Genomic DNA, 22,888 nt, shown 5'->3' on the forward strand with positions numbered 1-22,888 from the left:
TTGTGCTGAACACAGAGTTGATAATACAGAGATGTGTTTTTTATTGCTGAGCAGGGCTTGTGCAGAGCCAAGGCCTTTTCTGCTTTCCATACTGCCACGCTGGCAAGGGATTTGGGATTGCATGGGGGGGTTGAGAGGAGACACAGCTGGGACAGGTGACCCACACTGACCAAAGGGATATTCCAGACCTGAGGAAATCACACTCAGTTTGTACAGTGGGGGAAGAAGGAGGAAGGGGGGGATGTTTGGAGTGATGGTGTTTGTATTCCCAAGTCACCATCACATATGATCTGATGTGTCCACTAAAGAACCTGGATCAGTTTTGCAGCTTGCAAATTTCCACCCTCTAAAACAGCATTTCAGTGATTTCTTACACTTCTATTAACAACAGCATTTCTACCAGCATGGAAATACTGGTAGAGGAAGGGAAAAACATGCTAAAAATAAAACGTACACTTGGCTTAAGTTTTCACAATTTTATTAATCTTCATAAGCAGGCACTGAAGAGTATAAAAAGATAAATAACCTCTGGTTTGTACACATTCCCAAGTGTTGTCAACTTCCCTGTCTCCCCCAGAGATCCATTTGGTTCTAGACAGCAGGACAGGGATCTGGCTTGTTGTTCTGGTTGCAGCTCACACTTGGGGGAGGAGTTAGCTGTGGTCATTGAAGCTGCGTGGCTGGAAGTTCAACACCCTCAACTTTCCCATCTGAAACTTCTAGGAGAGGTACGACAGAGCAGGTGGTCGTATCCCAGTGACACTGAGGGAGACTATATACATAAGGACAAGAGGGAACTACTAAAAAAGCAAAACAGGCGATTCACAGGGGTAATTTGATTCTTTGAACAGATACTGGCCTATCTAAGTACATCTGGAAGTCCAAATGGTTTTTGAAATAATTTACTTGTTCTTTAGCTGCCAGCTCTACAGAGACTAACTTCTGAGTGTGTTCCATTTGTGTAAAACCACATCTGAATGGGCCTGCCACTCACAAAGCAAATGTTTTGTAGGGCTAGTAAATATTCCAGAATAGTATTTTCCACAGAAAACATTTTAATGCTCTCATCCAACAGTCTGGGGTTTTTTTCACCCATAACTGCAGTTACAGATCCATCACAGAAAATATCTCCTGCCTGTAATGTCCATGCACTCTGAAGTAAATTTTATCAGATACTTTATCAGATACAACTGTGACAGCACAGAGCTCTTCATCATCTTATAATACCTTGTACCTTATTGCTACTCCAGTAAGACTGACAAGACTTAACAGTATATCAACTGAAGAAGAAGGGACAAAGAAGAGAAGGGACTGGAGAAGAGAAGGGACAAAGCCCTATTGATCCGCTTGAAAAATCACTTTTTTCTTTTTTTCATTTAAAAAGATATTAAGCTCCCTTCAAATCATCTGTCAGCCTATGAAAAAACATAAAACCTCAACCACACAAACAAATATATGTAAGAAGGTGATGTAGAAACAAAATAATGAAATTAAAAATGTTACTTATGGGTAAAAATACTGGCAACTTGTCTCCAATCTATCCCATAATCAATACTAGGAATAGATGAAGCTGAAATATTCCTATGATTTAAGGGAGTGTGAGGTTTGGTGAAGAATGCCTGGGCTTTCAAGGAAGCCAGCTGATGGCTGCATGAAGGCAGCAGCCCTTGTAGGAAAGCTCTGGATTCAGTATGTTTGACAGAAGCATCTTCCAGATGGATCCCAGTGCTGCTGAAGGACAGTGGAAAGGCTGAGCAAGGCACTAGAGCCATGACTGCAGCTCCAGGAATACTTTCCTGTACCCACAGAGTAAAGGTGCTTTGCTGGCCTGGAGACTGGCTCCTGTTCCTCTTGGCCTTGAAAGAAGGGTTTAACATGTTAATGTAATGTTCAGACCTGAGACTCTATCCAGACAGCTGAAATAATACATATGTGTCAAATCAGTATGGACTGCCACTGTCTGAGACCAACAATATGTGGGGTATACAGGTCAGGGTTTCAGTGTAAGGACCTACAGAAAGCATTTCTGTGAAAGTCAGAAAAGGACACCGAAAACTCCAGTGTCTTCTGGAGGCAACTGTGAGATATTTAAATTTAGGTTCAGTTACTAAAGTGTGAAAGCCTTTTGTTCCACTTCCAAAGCAAATCTTATGCACCAGACCAGAGGAATTTTGGGGATTCCATGGTACCAAAAGATATAGCTGTTTAAGACAGGCTCAAAAGTCCTGAGAGGTGTTGACAGTTTATTACACCTTTTTGTGATGGGGATCAATCCATTTGGAACAGCAATAAAAACAATTCTATCACAGCCCTTCCTTTCAGTTCTTGTCATTATCCAATGCTTGTTCCAGTTTCAGAAATTAGATTACTTCCTTTTAGTGTTAGCACTGCACCAAGGACAGCTACCATGTTCCCACCTCCCACAGCTGCTACTGTCTTGTTTCATTTTATCTTGAACAACTGACACTGTGATCAAATCCACCACTGCTTGAGCTCACCAGTTAGCACAGAGTTAATGAACAAAAAAAATAACACATACCTGGCAGGAAAAGGCAAGTAATCCCTTATAAAGCAAAGTGATATGTCTGCCCATGTTTTCTCTGCTGCATACTGGACAAATGAGGTTTACAGAAACAATTACCAAAATTACCAAAAGCACTCCAATTCACCATATCACAGATTCCTTTGTGCCTCTTCTCTATTGATGCCTCTGGTTCAGAAGTCAGTTTTGCTGTCTATTTTTGAAAAATGGGGGCGGTGTACAAAATAAAGTTCTGCTTAATAGCACTATCAAATTTTTGTTTTGTCTTCAGCAAAGATCATTCATTCTGCAATAAATACGTGTTCAACGTGAGGGATGTTCTTCCGATGATGCGATGCAATACACAAGTAGACGAGGAAGAGGAGACACAACAGTGCTGTGGCTGTGAGGAAGACGAGGAGCCCAGCAAACAGAGGAGGTTTCAGAGGTAACTGGATCAGCTTGCCTTCTGCTGGAATCATGTTTGTGAGGCTTAACATGTAACCGAGTGACCACGCTATACTGCTGTTACCAACCTGAAATAAAGACAGAAGAGTCCTAGTCCCACGGAATTTTCAAAGAGAATAGACTCCAAAAGCTCAACTGCTGTTGATGGCAACTGTCCTTTACATTAGCAAGGAGAAATCTTTAATGGAATATACAAAGAAGACACAGAACCATTTTATATTATCCTTTTTCTGTAGTTCCAGAGAATGGTAATAAAATTGGTCGCTGGGCTAAAGAAGTGAGACACAAGTATTGGGTGGGTACAAAGATGTGTGGTCTATATGAAGACAGACAGTTATGTAATTTTCTGTGCAAGAAACACATTTTAAACAAACAAATAAAAAAAACCATGACTACTATGCCAATTCCTAAAATTAGCCCCTCACCATAGCCAAATTCCAGGATGTCATTTGAGTTCAAGAAAACAAAGAAAACCCACAAGGAGTCTCACCAACATGGCCAAAGAGGAAGCCAGGATAAAGTCCCCAAAGCAGGAACTCTATTATCTTTTGTTCCATGTTTGGTTTTGTGCCGACAAACAAACCAAAACTAGGCTCTTCCATTTAAAAAATAAACGTAAATGGAAAACTACTTCAAAATGGATGAAATAATAAAAAATGGAGTATGTTTGTATTTGCTCCATGGTCCTCCTGTTTTGCCATCTTTCCCTACTTCTGGTTTGAGCAATAGAGTTTACCAGCTCTCTACTGTCCTTTTCATTAAGTCATTGTCCTGGCACTTGATAAGCACAGGATCAAAAGGTAAAGTGTCCTTTGTCTTCCTCTTATCATGAGGTTTAAAACTTCTAATTTTTTGCAAATCATCTAGCTCTGGATCTCGCCCAGATCTTAGCATTAGGCCAAGGTTCTTTTCATTGGCTGTGTTCACTAATTAAAAGGAAATACATACTCCTAGCATAGACAAAAAGCCCACTGTCCAGTCGTAGTGAGATTGTGCTGTTATCTCTGGGGCAGCTTAGCTCATCAGCCAACATTAGACCTTAGCATTTTAGTAGGGGCAGATCTAATTAAGAGAATGTAGTTCTGCATTTTGGAGTTTCATGATTACCCTTGTGTAAAACCTAGGCAACAAAGGTATTAATTTTAAATTAGCCTTTTGGGGTTTTGTTTTGTTCAGTATTTTTATAGTCTTGGCTAAAAACAAGAAAATGTTGCTGTTTCTGGCTGCTCCTATCTGCTGGAGATGATACAAGATATATTTAAATATCAAGACAGATCCACACTCCATCAAGACAAATGCACACCCCTGCCCAGTGGAGATTAAGATCTCAAAGTAAACTCTGTGCTGTTTTCCTGGTGGAACAGCTAAACTTTGAACTCTCCTCCAGAGCTGATAATGATTGTCCATCAGAGGTCAAAACAAGGCAAGAAAATCCTACTTGATTCCTTAGTGCACGAGTGATAGATATGACTGTTCAGAACACATTGCTTTTGATTTCTCATTCACAGCTTGCCAGCATCTCCCACATCTAAGGGGATTTAAGAATACACCATGAAGATCTACAACCTACTCTTTTGTTGGTTTTGCATGCGAGTACTGAAGCATTTCCAAACTATATGGGCATTAGGAGACAGTCTGGGATAGGATTTCAGAGTAAGGCTTTGTGCAGTGGCAGAGAGGAAAATAAATGCATCTATTACACAGCTATTGTAAGCCTTCTCTCTCTGTCAGCTGAAAGGCAATACCCCATCAAAATATTCTTATACCAGACAGCCAGATTACAGCCCAGATGGATGAGCTGGGTGAGGATGGAAACTGTCCTAGCTGCTTCATCACCACTCACTGACTACAAACTGCTTTGCCAGCTCCTCCAGAGCTTTGCCAGGAGACAGCAAAGCAGAGTTCTGCTCTCTGGCTCAGAAGGGTTAGCTCAAACTGACCTTGACTGGTGAGGTGTTTTAGGCAGATCACTGCCTAGAGCAAAATACTAGGGAAATGTTTAAAACACAAGTGTTTGATCTTTGCTTAAAGCTCTTTAAAAGAATCTATGTAGCATCCCCAAGTAATGCTGCAAACCCCTGGAAACAGGCTGAGATTTCTCCTGAGGTTTGAAAAGTGTCTTGTCTTATGCCAAACATTTGACAGTCATTTGCTAAGGCTGTTTACAACCATTCCATTTTTGCAGGCTGCTGCATCTTCTGTCTCCTCCTCAATCTCTTTGGATTAAAATGACAGTAAGAGAAAATTATTATTACTCACCTCCTTTTGAAAATGTATCTGTGGCCAAGTTTCTGCATTGAAGTTGTAACCATGTACAAGCAAGTAATATATGAAATTGGCTGAGAAACAGTAGGATCTGGCATATATTTCTTCAAATTTAGGCAGCATAAACTGGAGCTGAAAGCAAAAGGGTTTTCTTAAAAAAACATGTTAATTATGGAAAAAGCAAATGCTTTGGGGTTTGTAACTAGATAATATTTGGGTTCTAATTAGAAGTTATTAACATATTTCAGAAATACCAAGTAAAGGTGTAGGCAGCTACATATAGGGATTGAGAAATAGAAAGACTCTTAAAGTGACACAGCTTATGTAGTAAGCAATGTAAATAATCATAAAACTACACATTGAAGATAGAGGATGTTATGGTTTCTAAAATTTACATGTCACCTCTATAGCATGGTTAGAACTGCATAATGAAATTTTGAAACCTATTCCAAGTGTTAAGCATGACAGAAATACTACATGGTTTGAAGCACTATGGAGAAACAAATGCTAGGTTGATACAGACCCTCTGAAAGATTCTGAACACATAGCCAGTCCATATTATTTTTATATCCCTCTTTTAGAGGTTTAAAATGGAAAAGAAAAATCCCAGCAACACCAAAAAACAACCAACCAACCACCCACTTACCTGTGACCAGCTCTGTGAACAGAAAAACCACATACTCGAATTGAAGTCATCCAGAGAAAAGTGCCCAGATAAATTCAAAGCATTAATTGTATAGTAGAATCCAGAGAAAGCCTATAGAAAAGGAGTGGATGACAGGTTACTTTCAGAACTACAGAAATCAAAAGCAAACAAGCTCAAAAAGAAACACACCGTGTTTGCAAACCTACCACAAAATTCCCTTTTGCTCTTGGCTGATGTATTCCATTAAATGAACAGTCCTCTCTGTCTCTGCAAGCAGTGAAGTTAAACAATAAAGAAACCATCTCCTGGCACAGACCTGGGTCTCCTGTTCCATGGAAATTCACAAGCTGGTTGGGGTAGTAATTTGCTGGTCTCAGAGACTGTGTACAAAGGCTGCCAAAGAAGTACTTCATCGTTAATGCTGTGTTATAGTTTTGAGGGTAACAGGGATTATCCACATTGGCACTGGTGTTTGATTTCTGGGGGGAAAAAGAATAAAAAAATAAATAAGATACAAGAAATCCCAAGCAATAAATATTAGTCAAAAGCAAAAAGGACCTAATTTGGCATGAACTACAGGAATCTTTTTAAACTGCAGATGCATGTGTTTTTGTTCACTGACATGACTGGTCAGCACAACACTGCTGATCACTATAATTCATAGAAACTCCTTTCTCCAGAAGTCATTGGCAAGATCAGCAAAATATTTACAAGGCCTTTTTGTCAAATGGCACAGAACTCTCACTAATTTTTAACAACTATGAAGTTTTTTGTATGAAACCTAAGTGTGTTTGGCCACAACAAAGCACAACTGAGCTCTTAGTAGCGTCTCCAGACTCCAGCAAAGGGAAGAGAACACAAGCCTAAGACCCTGCTCAGACAATTACTGAACACTTGCAAGAGCAACATAGCAAAGGGTCTTAAACAGACCTGGAACAGCAATGCTAAAAGCCTTTTCTCAGCTTCATCTCTCCCATAGCACTGGTAGCTGTGAGTGTAGACATTGTAGTTGTAACCATATAACTTCACTTGCAAGGTGCTATTGAAGTGCTCCTCAGGGTCCTCGGGGATAAATGAAATTTGAGTGGAAGCTCCTCCAAGGTCCAGTGCACCCATAGTCTCTTTTCTGTAAGGATGGACCCATGTCCTCCAAAGGTTTCTCTACATGTAAAATTAAAAGCAAGGCAAATTAGAAATATCACCTGCTTGTTCTCCCCTCAAGCTTTTCTACTCTTTACTTCTTGAAACTTGCCCCCCCCCCATTATTTGTCCTTCACTCTTTCAAAAAAAAAAAAAAAAGTAACTATGAGGAAAACAGGAATTATGTTTTTACATAAGAGGGGTGTACTTTCAGAGAGTGAAATGATCCTGAAAGATGGGAAAATGAATGCAGCATAGTGTTCAACTCAGTAGGACAGCACAATGGTTAAAGCACAGGACTAACCAGAGCAATGTCTATCCTAGAATGTAGGGAATTGAAGTTCAGATACCCATTGAGAACTTGAACAAATCTGAATGGAAATGGTATCAAGATTTTCTTGTTTCAAGGCAAGAAGAAGTATTAAAGGAATAGAATACCAAGAGATCACAGAGAGTGAAAATAGAGTGAAAAATGCAAAAAAGTCAGATGAAAGCTCCATCAAAGTCAAAAGAGCAAGGACCCTTAATCTGTACATTTCCTCCACTGAAACTGCAGTCTGATCCATTCAGATGGCATTTTTCCCTATTACCCAAAATATTCCCCAAATTTTGTATTTGATCCAAATAGTCACAGTGCCAAAAGTAGATTTTCTATGTCAATATTTATCCAGTGAGCATGATGAGATGAATGTATACACAAGGGAAACGATGGGGTTTATGGGCTAGCAAATATACTCAAAATAAAATTCTACAGTGAAAAATTCCCATAAACAATTCCTCACAGAATTTGACCCTTAGCCCATTGTCACGAGAAAGGTCAGAATTTCTCTCTTCTCCTAGTGATATTCCACATGTATTTCTTCACAGAACTCTCTAGACTAAACTGGTTTCACAACATCTTGCAGTCCATTTTTATGAATTTGCCATATGGAATTTGATATTTGGATTATTAAAATTCACATGGTAGAAGACTGGCACCACCTTGAAGTTCATAATGCCATTTTTGCTGCATGAAATGCACACAATGAGAAAAACTCCTACAGAACAGGTGTTCCCAAAACTTGTTTTTTTAGTGCAAGTCAACAGCACGTTCACCATGAGCTATCAGTCACAGCTCCAGCAAGCAATTCCTTCTTATTTAATGGCCATGATCTGATAGGAACCATTCAGTCAGGACAGCTAGCAATACTCAGCAGTACTGGCTGAAGGTCATTTTAGCCCAGTAAGACAATCTGGCAGAAGTGCTGTTGATGGTGAGGGAAGCACACTCCTGTCACGAATGCAGGTGAGTGGTTGCAGGTCATCTTGGTACAGCTTTTACTCTGAATGAAATCACACTGAATACCTGTATCTAAAAATGGATTTTCCAACACATCTGGCTCCCTATTCCAAGTCTGAGAACAGCATGAGTGTGTTTATATCGGTATCGCTTGGTCTGCACAAGAGAGTTGGTGTCGTAGCCTGCAGCTTTTCAGCACTCTTGGAATAAGCTGTGTACGAACGATTTCTGGCTCAGCTGAGGCCTATTTGGCCACCTTCAGTGCTTCAAACAGTCTTGTCTGCTTAAGACAAGTGAGCCAACACTGCCAAACGATTTGCAGACCCCTAAGCCAGGTAGGTCCTTCACCAGTAGGGCGGCAGGGACAGCAAATAATAAGAAGAAAAGATCTTTAGTTGGCAAGACAATCACCACCTGTCACACTTAACATACCAATGCATTTAAGAGTCATCTAACTTTTTGGTTTTAGGTAAGGCACCCAGTGTCATTCAGAGAAGAGTTAATTTTTGTGGATCAACAATTTTACCTTTGCCATATCCCATTCCCATAACAACATATTCTTTGATTTATGTTTTTCCTATTACTGCCACAAAAAGACCCTGATAGAGACTTCAGGGGAAAACAGAAGTTGCAACTATGACACTTTAACAGGCATGTCCTCTCAAACTTCTCACTTATAAGAGAGAAACAGTGAAAAGAAAATCATGCAGTTTTTTCCACACACCTCTAAGAAATTGCCCATTAAATAGTTGGCCGTTATCCATCCATACACCCCTTCCTCTGGCCCAGTTATGATCTGCGCACCCCTAAATTCAAAAGGTTGTGATCTGAAGTAGTTTTGAATGCTTGCAAGGACTTCATTGGCTGCCGATTCATTTTGCAACCTAAGCAATTCACAAAACATGAGACACTGAGAATCTGGAAAGGCAATTTCATGTTTATTGTTCACTGACTAGCAATTCAAGAAAACTGCTACAATCACCTAATAAATGCAATAGACATTATTTCCCCAAAGGGGAAGCCTATGATAGGGAATAGCCAGTATCCAGCATTATTTCAGCAAGCAACTCCCTCAGTATGTACTGACTTCACTCTTTATCATGCAGCTCCATGGGTGGGATTTTTTCTCCTTATATACCCCTTTATTCGTAATGAACTGAGTGTTTATATGACAGTTTCTGGTAAAAACAGTCCTGGAATCTCTCTTCCAGCTCTGTTTAGCCACAGATCAAATATAATAAAGCAAATTTGTGCCAAGGCTAAAGCCACAGACAGACCCCAAAAGCTACATCACATCAGATCCCATCCACACTCAGAATGCAGTGTCTAGCTTCAATCTGCCTTTGCTGCCCATGGACGTGCACAAACATTATCTGTCTACATAGCACTGTATTTTGTGACAAATATGAAAGAGAAAATCAAACTCTTGCCTTCTCCAAAATAAAGCAAGTTTCTTTTCAATACAGCGTAACAGAGGAAAGACATGCTTTCCCTATCAAAGAAGTTAATTAAATTAAGTTGGCTGGGCTCCATTTCCTTTTGAGATGGCCAATTTCCAGTGGGTAAAAATCCATCCAGTGCATTTTTCACATTCTTTTTCCACAGACTGCTATGCTAGTATGCATACAGAGTAGCTCAAATCTGTGCCATACCTCAGCAGTCTCATGCCAGCTGTAGCCCCCAGATAAACAGAAGTGTTTTTATGCAGATGAACTGGTATTCTCTCCTTGACTTTATTCAGACAGTCATCAAGAGGCTTGGCAAGAGCTCCAGGGCTACTCTCATAGCTGGATATACCAGGGCCTAAAAGAGAATGAGGAGATAGATTTCATCCTGCTTTGCCAACTACAAATTATCCCAATTAGCAAACAGGTGTTAAGAGAAAGACATTTCCCCCTTCTCCCCCTCCCCATAACTGCAAACAAGGGTAGGATTGCTGAAAACTAGGAGTGCTTATGGAATATACAATGTGGTGCCTGTGCATTTCAAGAGGCACAGAAATGGCTCTTGAATTTGTAGAGGTACAGGTCTGCTCTGGTGCATGAACTAGTAAACAGCTTTCCAAATTTCCAAAGCCTTCAAAGAGCAGAAAGGAGAGTTATACTTTGCTGCATAAGGCATAGCTATTTGAACAATTAACATCAAAGTCCTGCCTTGCTCAATATTCCAAGGACCATCAGGATCTCAACTTGTTCAGGCTCAGTTTGGGTGTAAATAAAACATTCCTTACTAACATTCCCAAGCTGGGGAAGTCGCATGGGGAGCAGTCCAGGCACTCCCATGAAGCAACTGCCCCGTAGAGAACAACTGCCAGAACTCCATGTACCTCTGTAGCCGCCATGTCTTGCACAACCTCGTCCCAAGCTAAACAAAAGGTGGCTCTTACTAAGTCAAAATGAGAAACCATATATGTTCAATCACATTGCATTGACAGAAACAGGAGAAAAAAACATATGCAAGCCTTTACAGATTCCACACTCCAAAGCTCCTTTTTTGGCTGTGTGAATTGAAACTTAAAACATTACTGTGTCATCATTAGATTTTCACAGCCCTGGTTTTGAATTAAGACTTGCTGAAAGACTTAAGTCTAGCACAAACAGGCCTGAAGCTGAAAGGAAAGCTGCTACCAGAGGAAAACAGAGCAGCAACATCCTCAGCAGCTGCCATTGCCTTACATCCCTTTGGTGGCTGCAACCTCCCCTTCTCCAGTTTTCAGACAGAGCGGGTCACAAGACAATGACCATTTTCTTCTGGACAGCTGCCTGTTTTGCCAGTGCTTAGAGTCTTACCAGGACAGATTAAATGAACTATAAAGAAAGGATTTGGATTTGGGACTGGTTCCTACATACAAGGGCAGAGGTACTTAATAAAGGCAAAAATGAAATCATAAAACCACCACAGAATTCACAGAGTAGTTGACCATTTGGCCTTCAAGTTCAGTAGGTATGCAAAAATCTGCCCCTCATTATGGCCCAGAACCACACCCCAATTTAAATGCTTAAGACTATGGTTAGAGGGTCACTAAAGAAACACTGACAGATGTGTTCACCACTGTCACCTACAGCTTAGCTGGGGACATCTCCCATCAACCAGCCCTCTGTCTCCTGCAGTGCAGAGTTATCCAAGACTGGAAGAGTGTACCCTGATGATCTGGTACACTTAGGGATGAGGAGTACTTGGCTGACCATGGCTACCTGGCCATCTGTCTTCACAAAATGTGTGGCATCTTCATAACTCTGACAGCTGAGTGAGATGTCACTGAATTGACTGAGAGTTTCTAGGAAGGAATCCACAACCACCCAACCATACTGGAGTGTGATCAGAAGTCACCCTAGTCTGTCTGTCTGTCTGTCTGTGAGGAATCAATTCAAAACCTCAGACAGGAGACAGGGCAGGTAGCCAATGGTACCTGTGGGACGTCATCTAGCTGGGTACAGACACAGGTCTTCCTGACACAGAGGTCACACCTACATGTTTGGTAAAACTATGACACCCTGTCAGAAATAGTTCTACCAATTTAGCTATTTCACTCAATAATTTTATTAACTACTTCCTAATTCTGTAGTGTAGAGAAGTTTAATTAACAACTAACATCTAACAAGAGCTGGATTCCCATTCTTCTAAAACTCTTTTTAATCCAAGCTATTTTTAAATACATATAAGACTTTTATTCTGAAAGAAACACCAGGTCTAAACATTTACAGATCCTGATTCTCTTTAGATTGAATTCTGTCTGCACCAATCATGCACTGCCATGGAATAAATCAAATTTTGCTACAATTTCTTTTCTCTGGTGCAATGATTAGAGCATCTTACTGTATCAGTAGGAAAAGAACTAATGCTGACAAATACAGACATAGTCTTGACAGTCTTCCCTCTGCAGCGCTGAAAAGGGAAGGGAAGGGGAAGGGAAAGGGACAGGAAAGGGAAAGAAACACTACAAGCCAGGCTAAAAACAACTAAGGAACTTTCCTTTGAGCTCACCTTTCACATTGCACTTGAAGGTTTGGCTCACTACTCCCGTGTTGTTTTCTTTTTCCGCTGGCCACTCATAGACATAGACTGTAGTCCGAGAGGATCCAGCATCAAGGACTATTCCATACTGGGGATTAAGAAAGAATACATTAGATGAAGAAACAAACAATGGCAGCTTAAATGCCCATATGCAGCTGCACTTCACTGCACCACCAGACATTTAGAAAATGCATGCACAGTGTATTATTTAAAAGAGAGATTAATTTGAGTGTTAGGCGCTTAGGCATGAATCCAACAGCCAAGCACAGAATTCATCTGGCTGCAAACCAAGGAACATACTACACATCTTCAATAATTAATTCAGTGGGGATGGAGAATGCTCATCTCCTTTCAGCATCAGGTTCAAAATCAACACTGACAAATAGATAACACTGTGTTAGGACCTGATTTTGGAGCAAGTTCATTTCCCTTTATCCCAGTCCATTCCCTGAACACTGAAGGGTTTGATATCTAAGCACAGGCTTTAGATTCAAGGATGCACAGGGGATCCATAAAGCTATGAGCAGAGAGGTAAAGTACCTAACAGTCGACAGTAAGAATGATGTAACAAGTCTGGTTCTTTCCTAATTGCCCCATAAACCTCTCCCTTTGAGTGTTTAGTCCACCTGAGAGTTTGCCTCTGAGAACAGGCTGTTCCAGAGTATGAGAAAACACAGAGGGAAAAAGAACCAATATTACCCCATGATTATTTATAAAATAAATGGGAAATATTTAAATTACTTGTCCCAGGTCCCTTGGACTCTGGGATTAAAGCACAGGCTTCTCCATCCCACCCCACTGCTCACCAGACCAGTCATTCCCCCTTTCCCATATTTTATGGCAGAAGAAAACTGTAGTAACTGGGAAGACAATCTCATAAAGGGAAGTAAAATGCAATTTTGGTATCCTCTTTATGATCCTGAAAGTATGTTTAGCTCTTCCAAAGTCACCTAATTGATAGGAATCACACGGTGTAAGGCTCATTTTTCAGTCAGCTTTTTTCTTTTGAAACAGACAGATGCCCAGGAGCCTGACAATACTGAAAAATGAGAGCCTCCATTTGTCTGCAAAGCAGGAAGAGCCCTGTAGCAGGCTGATAAATTTCATCCCACTGCCTCCCTTGGGGACCAACAAGTCCCCTGGGAAGGATCACTGCTTCAGGTGGCAAACCATTCAGCTTCCACACCTGATTATTCCTGGCTTCTACTGGAACCCTAAAAACCCCTGGCCCCCAAAGAAAACCAGCAATACCAGTCTAGTCTGTTTCATAGAGGACTGTTAGATAATGAAAATTTCATTTATATTTATGCAGACAATATTTACTATGATCCACTAAAAGATTAAAGGCTCCACAGATACTATCAAACCACTACATCATCAGGTTCTGTTTCAGTAACTACTTTTAGCAAAGATAATTTGAGTGTATTTCCTCTCCTTGGAAGAGATGAGCACCCTGGAGGTACATCACACAGTAATGGTCAATCTGCTTAAGGACTACTAATGAAATATAGTCTCAGTCAGCTTAAAGTGCCAAATATAAGCTTTTAACTTGGCTACTTTTAGAGCTAACTACCAGGCCCAAGGAGAGCTGGAAGATAATGGAAGTATTTTTACCTCAGTTAACTGTGGACTTTTTTGAGCTACTTCCTCCTTCCCCTGCATTTCCCAGCCTCCTTCTGTAAGTAAGAGATTTCCATCCCAAAAGAGCAGTCTTTCAGATTCTTATCTGACTGACAAGGTTTTTTTTTTCCTTTCTCCCCCTCCTCCTCCTCTATGTTTCCTATACAGCCTCTTCCTACCTTAAAATAGATGCTCGTTTTTGAAAAGGTCTCTTGGGCCCATTTCAAGGTGACTCATGAAGCTCCTCAGGACTTGTGTGAGTTCACTGTGTGCAAACTAGCCCATGCAGCCTCAAAAAACAGTGATCAGTGACAACTGTGTCACATGCTAGGACCAAGATTAATCTTAAAAAACTAAAAAGCCAGAAATTACACACGATGCTGCATCTTAAGAAGGAGAAAAAATTCTACAAGCCTTGTCTTGCCAAAGACAAACTGGCTGGATTAAAATTTTCTGGGGATGTTAGATTTCTGTCCAAGTTGCATATTGGATCACCTTTGGCTGCCCTTTAAGGATAAGCAATGCCTTCCTGCTTTGGAATGCACTGTAGGAGCATAGGCAAACCCTTATCCCAGGCTAGCAGCCATTAAAGACCAGAACTACTTTTTCTCCCCTCTTTCCTTTCTACTTCAACTGACTCACTGAGTATTTCAATCAGCTCAAAGGCCTGGTCAATCCCTAATATCCAAGAGCTGCACCACCTACACAATGTCTAGATTAGTCAGACAAGATAGGGAGACAACATTGACCCAGAAAAGCTCAGGGTCCTGTTTTCTAGTTCAGAAGGAAAAAAAAAGAAAAAATAAAAGAAGGGGGAAAACAAAGTGACTCAAAAGTAAATACTTATTATGGGAATATGGCTTTGTAGGCACATCCTGAAGAGTAGTAATCCCAAGAGATAAGCAAGCGCAAGCCCCAGGATCAATCACCTTTTCAGCCTGAGTATCATTCCGATAGGAGGATGTAGAGATACACAAACCCTTAAAGCAGGCAGTTATGATGGGCCACCTGCCTTCCAATCACTTGGGAAACTGCCAAGAGAAGCTAGCAAGCTAAACCAGTTACAGGGAGGATGGAGGTCACAAAAGTGGATCTGTGCTAGATGCAGGTGTCAATTCAGCTACATAGGTTTGAACAAGTTTTAATCAAGTACAGCATCCACAAACAATGCAGAACACTTCCTAAGAGCCAAAAGAGACATGAAAAATTCAGGTATTGAAAACTGTAGCACCTCAAGGGACAAATTAAAGAAATACAATAATGAAGTGGTCTTTTTTTTTCTCTAGGGCTCACAAAATAGCAATAGACAAACAGATTTCTTTTTTTTTTTTTTTTGACTGCTACAAAGGCTTACTACATTCATTGCTGTTATCATTTATAATTGCAGACTTCTCCACTGAGGATGTTTGTGTTTTCTTCATCACTCTTCTCACTTCATGGTGTGTAGAGCCAGTGAGTCACGAGTTCTTTCAGTGCTATAGCCTCATGCAATGGGCAGGCCCTTCCTTCATGAATCACTGGCTCAGTCTTCAGATAATCCAACCATCAAGGATCCAAAATACTCAATTTTGCAACAACAGTTTAAAACACCAAGGGCATAGCATATAATTTATCTCTTGTGCCACAATGGATGCTCTCAACATGCATCTTGGGAAACAGCTTTTATGCCACAGGTAACACAAACAGTAATAACAGAATAAATCTCCTTTCATCATGTTGTTGCCATAATTAATTTTAATCAACCATTGAGTTCAGGACTCTGTCATTTCCAGGCTCCATCATATCAGCCAGGTACTGGAGGCTTTCACTGGCATACCAAGGTCCTCCTTTTCTACCTGTGAATTTCTTGTGAATTACTCACTGAGAACAACTCGGTGTCTCAGGAATCAAGCTCAGGGTCCTCCATATCGCTTGCATGAGCAGGCTTACAGCCCAAACTCAAATCCAAAGCTAAAGCACACCCAGTAGGGGAAATACCAGCCTTCCTAGAGAAGCAGCTGTGAAGCTGCTGTGGTTCAGTAAGCAAACCTCACAACTTAAACCAGCTCCAGATAGTCCAGGTGGTTCCAATGCTTCCTCAAAGAGTAAGGTGAACAGTTTTATCATTCTGAATGTGAAACTGAATTAATGACAGACACCAGAGGTGTGTAAACTGTCTTTTAGATAGTGAGTTCAGCCTTCTGCTGGCTTCAGCTGGGATGCATGTCAGTCCAGGCTTGCCTTGCATGAAAACTGGTGGGATGTGAGGCTGCTGAAAGCAACCATTTGGGGCTCAACAGAGCACATACTTGAGGTACTGTGGCCCCATGAACGATCCCAGCACACACCCCCTACCACACCACACAAATACATAAAACACATGTATCAGAATTACAGGTTTATCCCATTGTCTGGCTCACACAACAGCAAATGATTCAGGCAAAGCTGAAGGTGTTTATAATCCCATGAAGTGCAATGAGGCATTAGCCTATTGTTATCAGTATGTGAACTATCCAGTTAAACACACATGCAGGGACAAGGGACTTCAAAGAAAAATCTGACAAGAGGACCATGAAAAATCTGACAAGAGGAAGAAGAACAGAATTCTACATGCCAGGCTGCACAGCTTCTTAGGAGGGTATTTTCTACAGCTTTTCCTCAGTTGTGTACATCTCTCATTGAAGAACCTGCACACATGTTCCACAGCAAAAGGCAAAGCCTGATCTTCAGAATATTTCAGTTTGTCATTTGCAGCTTGCTCTGCCCCCCTTAATGAAGTTTGTTTGCTTCTGTTAATATACAGCAAGTCCCAACACGTTGTAAAGGATCAAGTGCATACTTAGAGCCCAAATGCTTTTGATACACGGGAGCAATTTACAAAGATGTCAGCATAAACTCCCCAGCTGTGCTTGGGGGTAGAATTTAAACTCTGGGTATTTCCCACTTCAAAATCATTTTAAAATTACTTCAAATCCCTGGCAAAACTAAAGGGAAAAAAAAAAAAGAAAAAGGAGTGAGATATTCTCCAACTTTGGCCTTTCAGTCCTAAAGACATTGCACAATAGCCACCACAGAGAGAGGATCAAGAAATGTTTTTCCTGCTTTGCCACTGACTCTTGACCAATTCTCTTTTTCTCTCAGCTTCAGTGTTCCCACGATGATATGATTAAACATGAATTTATGGCTGTAAGCTCATTTGAATCACCCCTTAAAAATGACTTATTATTAAACATCAGTTCAAAACACCGTTCTCCTTCCTGAGGTATCCTATGACTTACCTTAAGCCCTGGGGAGAGGACCTGTTGCTGATTTATCTGAATCACTGCAATAGCAATAACAAGAACTATGCTTAGAAGAAGGAACACTTGGGCAACAACACTCGGGGTTCTGGTGAGCATCCTGAAACGACAAAACAGGAAACACTTAAGGAATTTGAAAGGATTTGGCGATTCTGTCTTAGAGCCTGAAGCCCTGAATCAGTTAAAACTCATAAAATCTAATTTAATCAACTGGATTACTTTAGTGGAAATTCCATCTTCTCCTGAAGAACTGCCTGTTGTTTTGCAACCACTAACTTTTCATTGTCTGGAAGGGCTGTGTCTGTATTGTCACGCTAACGATGCCAGATTTCACCTTCAGCCTGCCCATTTTCCACAGGGTGCCTACGTGCAGGTGCCTGCTCCCCACCTCCCATGCCTGAGGAAAGCGGCTGTGGGCAGGCAGGTCGGGGCTGGTGCTCACCCAGCGCTCCCCTGTGCTCCTGCAACACAGACCCAGACACCTGAGGGTGGCTGGATCTTTCTGCCAGACATGCAAGCTCGGTGTCTACAAGAGATACAGGCTTCTTCAGCAAGAAAAAAAAAAAAAGAGGAGGTTTTAGGAATATTAAAGTAGGCGTCTTTCCACTAACTGCTGATGAAATATGTGTGTGTATTCCTATTATTATCACTCTGTACTGCACATAAAAATACACGCTTTAACTCAGTCATTTTGCAATGAAAAGTTACTAAATCTAAGTAAATCTAACATGGTTATATTTGACAAACGCCAAGGTGGCATGAAACACACATACTAACAATAAAGCTATTTATATGTTCATATCCTCTAGAAAAGTTTCCTAGAATTCAAATGTGGTTTAGGTTTCCTGGAATTTCTGCTCATCCTTTTCCATGTCCCTGACCAGACACCTCTTAACCCCAAGGGACCATTCAGTACCTCTGAATACTGACAATCCATATATCAAAAATCCTTATGCTCCTCAGCGGTTGAGGAGGAAAGAGGCAGCTGGAGGGATATGGCAAGCTTAAAAGTATCAGAGGAATGCAACAAGGAGAATTTGCCTGCCTTTTATATTTCAGGAACCATTTGTTTTGGCAAAGAAAAATCAATGCAGCCTGGCGTGATCTATCCTGAGTCACATCTCCTAATTCTTCCATACTGATTGTTGAACATACCAGTGGCTGCTCAGGACTGTCCTGCTATTTCAGCAAACGCCAGTGCCAACCTCAGCTGAGGACAGGAGCTTAAAGGTGGTCTCCAGTCCATGGCCAGAGCACACTGGGTCAGCCCCACTGTACCTGCAGCACTGGTCATGTCCTTAGCTCCAACCAGAGCCCGAGGGCTGAGGGAGAAAGCAGAATAAATGCTTCTCACACAGCTTCCCTTTTCTACACCCCATGGGCTCTTCAGCCTGGGTACCCATGGTCCAACATCTATGTTCACATTCAAAAGAAAGAAAAAAATTTGTTTTGTTCTGGAATTAGCTTCACACTGAGCTTTGCCTACAGCTACTACTTTCCTTCTTTGTCTTGCTATTTCTGTTGCGAAAACTATCTCAGATTGACTTTTGGAAACTCTTTTGACACATTTTCCACACTTCCAAAACATAATTTTTTCTATTCATTAACTCCCTTTTCTAAATCCATATGGGCTCCTTGCTTACTGCCTATCTACTCTTCCAATACTTTCTTTATTGGTTTGGTAATAGCTTTATCATCTTAATAATCGGTCAGTTTAAAGAGAAAATTACCAGCCACTTCATCTTCTTTTCATTGCTTTACTATCCTGAGGCACTGAAACACCATGTACAGAGTGCACAAATGATAAAATGAAATTTTTATTTTACTATTAAAAAATATGTTAACATCTATACTGTAACCTGCAGATAATGTCAGGACATATTAATTAAAAGTATTTATACAGATCAATTCAGCAGATTCTTAACTACACATTTATGAATAACCATCTGCATAAAATACTTTAAGGGGACAAAGAGTAATTTTCTTTAGCTTTCAATTGTACATGGACGTGTCTATATAATGTTATAAAGTGACTGAAAGAGAACTATCTGCTCACAACCTAATATATACCAGTCACTCCTGGATCAAAGCACTGATGTTCAGTGCTGGAAAAAAAACAAGTCAACATCAAAGAAAAAAACATGCAGGACAAATGACTCTGAAAAAACAAAGCATTACTAAAAAACAAAGCAATAATGACTATTGGACTCTTAACACTTAAGGTTTGAATGGTTAAATATTTTCTGCTCCCATTTCTGGAAAATTGAAATCTTGGTTTGTTGAATTTCCCATGTGTCCCTGATGCTGGGATTTGTCTTCATCAGAGATGATTTTTGTCTTTTCAAAAGTCTTTTTGGAGAGGGAGCATGTAAAACAAGGGCAGATCTCTTAAGACATTCCTCATACAATCTTGTCCCATCAGCAATCAGGACAATTTCATCAGAGATAATCTGCAAATCCTGATTTACACAATAGCCTCTGTATCAAAGGGGGACCTTACACTCTGTGGCCCCTTGAAGCCATCACACAGCTGCCACCTTTGCTGTCTTGCCACATAACTGGATCAGAAGCACAGGGCTGTGTTCACCCATGGCTACACTCAGATACACTCAGTCTCACACACCAGGCAATACAGCCACATTTACCCATTCAGTGGAATCTGTAGAGATATCAGAGAGGAGTTCATTTATTCCACAGCTTAAACAGAGTTGTAAGGTAAGGAACTCTTGCTATCATTGTGCACTTGTTGGCAAAAAGACAAATAAAAGGTGTTAACTGAGTATCAAAACCCAGCTGCATTGCAAGAAACAGCATAAATACATATCTTTGCACACCCAGTTAATTACACTGGGCCACATGCAAGCACACTGGAAGGATTACTTTCTTCATCTTAACTGCAAGCAAAAAGAATTCTTGCCTGCAAAGGAAAACACTCTCAACTTCTTTATGCCACCAACATTTTAACTAAGTTAAGTGCACACCACTACAAATGACTGCTGAAATTCCTTTTCCCAAGAAACCTGAAACACCAAACCCACTTCTTTTAGGTACTGACCTGTTTGTTCATAAGGTGGGTAAGCATGCACCTTTCTTTACACTGTAACCTGAGAGATACAAACACCATTGCCATTTATTTCACACGAGGTCGACAGGTGAACGTTTTAAGTGCTGTGGGAAAAACAAACAAACAAACAAAAACCCAAACAGACAAACAAAAAAACCCACAAAACAAATCCCATAGCACTAAACCCCCAACATCCACAACACTTTAAACCCCATGATGAAAACCTGCGAGGAGTTTTCACACGCCTCCGTCGGAGGAGAAATTAAGTAAAAACAAGCACATGCACACCAAATTGCGGGTGAAGCTTCCCCTCAGTTCACCGCCGTCCCGGATAAGAAAGCTTCACACCGTGATTATGATTTGCGAGAAAACACCAAATTATCCCCCCAAAATAATTCTTTTCGTCGGAGAGACAGAGCGACAGCCCCACCGCGTCGGCCGGGGCATCAGCCGCCCACCTCCGCCCCTCAGCCGGCCCCGGCCCGGGGATCCCGGCTCCCACCACATCCCAAGGTACCTCCACAGCCGGGCTTGTCCGCCCGCTCCCGGGATGAGGAGAGGCTCAGCCGGGAGCCGGCTGCACCCTCGGAGCGGCTGCGAGCGCCTCTCTCCCGGGGGGGATGTGTGGAGAGTCACCGGGCTGGTGCCCGCCCTCTGCGCCTGTATTTCCGAATAGACGGAAAACAAACAAACGAAAAAAAAAAAAAAAATAAAAAATCAAAACATAAACTAAACCCCAACGTGCAGGTCAAAAAGAAAAAAAAAAAAAAATTAAATAAATCCGGATGAACTGAATGATGTGGAGGGAGGAGATCTGCGGCGAGTGGGCGCACCCGAGGCGCCACGGCAGCGGGGGATGCTGTGCCCGGAGGGGGATGCTGTGCCCGGAGGGGGATGCTGTGCCCGGAGGGGGATGCTGTGCCCGGAGGGGGATGCTGTGCCCGGAGGGGGATGCTCCGGGGAGCGGGGCTGGGAGGACAGCGGGTTTCCGCCGCAGAGCCCCCGCGGCACGGCCGTGCCTCCCTCCCTGCCCCTCCTCCGGCGGCTCCCCGCTTTCCGGAAACTCCGCTCGGGATTTGACAGCAGCTGGTGCGGCAGGGTGTTGCTGGCCGCCCCTAAATCACGTTCCTCAGTTCCCTCCCAAGCGAGGGCAGGAGGGGGTTTGTCTAGAGGTGGGTGAAAGAATCCTTGCGTCTTCTAAAAGGAACAGGTGCTTTCTCAGGGAGGCATTTCTCAGACGCCAGAAATCAGCAGTCCCTCCACTCTTGGGGCTACCTTTCCATCCAGGTTTTTGCGTACAGGCACCACTTACTTTGTAATTTTACTGGAGTTATTGTCAAACCTAGGCTGCGCAGTGGACCTAGCATATTCCCAGAAGCAGTGTGACAGATCCTGCTCTGTCCAACCTGTGTGATCAACTACAGCCAGGGATTATCCTACAGCCTGAAGGATGGGTTTGCCAGGGACACGAGCTCTGGAACCACAGTGAGACACTTCAGCTTCTTTGCCACCATTTGCTCATTGTTCTTGGATTCAGAGTGGCATAATGTAAAAACCCAAATGCACCTCCTTGATTCTTTTTCTCACAAAGATCTTGAAGTGTTACAGCATTTTTGATTTTTGAATAAAGGAGAACAAGAAAACAGCTGCAGCCTTGTGAACCATCTGTAAGCATCTTTTCATAATCTACTCATTTTGGGAGTGGAGGCAATTTTCTCTTTTTGATGACAACACATTATTAAAACTGATTTAATGATGATCTTGGGAGATCAGTTCAGTTATTTCTAGCACATGAAGACAAAGCCTCCCATCCCTCCTGATTGCCTGTCTGTTGCATGTAATTAATTTCTTTTGTATTATTTCCATTCATGTGGCACATTTTTCTTCTCCCATCCAAATGTATTTAAGGCCCTTGGTCCAAATGACTGCATTGCTCAGTCACCTGAATCTGCTCAGGTATCCATTTAAAATGACAAGTGAGGTGGATTGCTAACCCCACAGAAAAGCTTATTATTTTTTATACAATCAAACATGAACATTTTGAAATAGAAGGTAAAATGTCAACCAGTCCTACACCAGTGACTAAAATGTAATGCTTGCAAAGATAGCAAACCCTCCCTTCTATATCATCTTCTTCTGTAACAACAGATTGCTTCTATAAAATAAATACAAGATTGTTTTCTTTCTGCACCATTGCCAAGAGCTGAGCTGTTGCACAAGCTGCTCTTCTGGTGACTATTATTGCCACGCTAAAACCATGATAGCAGCATAAGTGATATGGGCTATAAAATCACTTAGCTGGTTCAAAGTCCAGGACACTGCTCCAAAATCAAATGGACTAGAAACAAAATTCCTCTCCAGGCATGCCCAGTAGCTTTGTTCCATTGGCTCTTCTGCTTCAACCCAGGGGACCCACCTTAGATCCACCACTTTATCTTTTTGTTTTCCTAAACCTTCTTTGGCTTTTCTTCAGTTTCTTCCTCAGCCTGGTCCACCCTTTTATAGTTCTCTTCTCGTGATCCTCCATCCCTCCCTCCCTCCCAAGGCATAGATTAAGCTGGGTGCCATTTTCCCAGCCTGCAGCACACACACC

At 41.6% G+C, this 22,888-nt stretch overlaps 1 protein-coding gene across 4 annotated transcripts; it reads right to left on the reverse strand.

Moving 5' to 3' along the window:
• Window positions 1–461: 461 nt before the first annotated feature.
• ENTPD3 (ectonucleoside triphosphate diphosphohydrolase 3) lies at window positions 462–21,340 on the reverse strand. 4 transcript variants are annotated; one of them, XR_004495840.1, is made up of 11 exons: window positions 20,287–20,800; window positions 17,211–17,331; window positions 12,304–12,421; window positions 9,972–10,122; window positions 9,044–9,203; window positions 6,831–7,061; window positions 6,107–6,379; window positions 5,901–6,011; window positions 5,249–5,386; window positions 2,540–3,057; window positions 462–1,856 (listed from the first exon to the last, which is right to left on the reverse strand). XR_004495840.1 is itself a non-coding variant. In XM_015620092.2 (11 exons), the coding sequence occupies exons 3-11, from the start codon at window positions 17,328–17,330 to the stop codon at window positions 2,824–2,826; spliced, it is 1,536 nt and encodes a 511-aa protein (XP_015475578.1). In that variant the 5' UTR covers window position 17,331; window positions 20,287–20,335; window positions 20,813–21,340; the 3' UTR covers window positions 462–2,823. The 4 variants fall into 4 exon arrangements, 3 of the variants coding, with proteins under 3 accessions (XP_015475578.1, XP_033367808.1, XP_015475576.1); XM_015620092.2 differs by adding an exon at window positions 20,813–21,340 and having other exon boundaries at window positions 462–3,057; window positions 20,287–20,335; XM_033511917.1 differs by adding an exon at window positions 20,813–21,340 and having other exon boundaries at window positions 462–3,057; window positions 20,287–20,399.
• Between the last annotated feature and the right edge of the window lie 1,548 nt (window positions 21,341–22,888).

This window comes from Parus major, chromosome 2 (genome assembly GCF_001522545.3).
Source record: "Parus major isolate Abel chromosome 2, Parus_major1.1, whole genome shotgun sequence".
In the NCBI taxonomy this organism is placed as follows: Eukaryota; Metazoa; Chordata; class Aves; order Passeriformes; family Paridae; genus Parus; species Parus major.

Excerpts from the sequence above, each read along its gene's own strand:
- ENTPD3 (XM_015620092.2), bottom strand. The coding sequence starts at position 17,330 with ATGCTCACCAGAACCCCGAGTGTTGTTGCCCAAGTGTTCCTTCTTCTA. Across the intron at positions 6,012-6,106 it reads GAGCAAAAGGGAATTTTGTG|GCTTTCTCTGGATTCTACTA; the intron begins GTAGGTTTGCAA and ends CCTTTTCTATAG. Across the intron at positions 5,387-5,900 it reads GTTCACAGAGCTGGTCACAG|CTCCAGTTTATGCTGCCTAA; the intron begins GTAAGTGGGTGG and ends TTTTGCTTTCAG.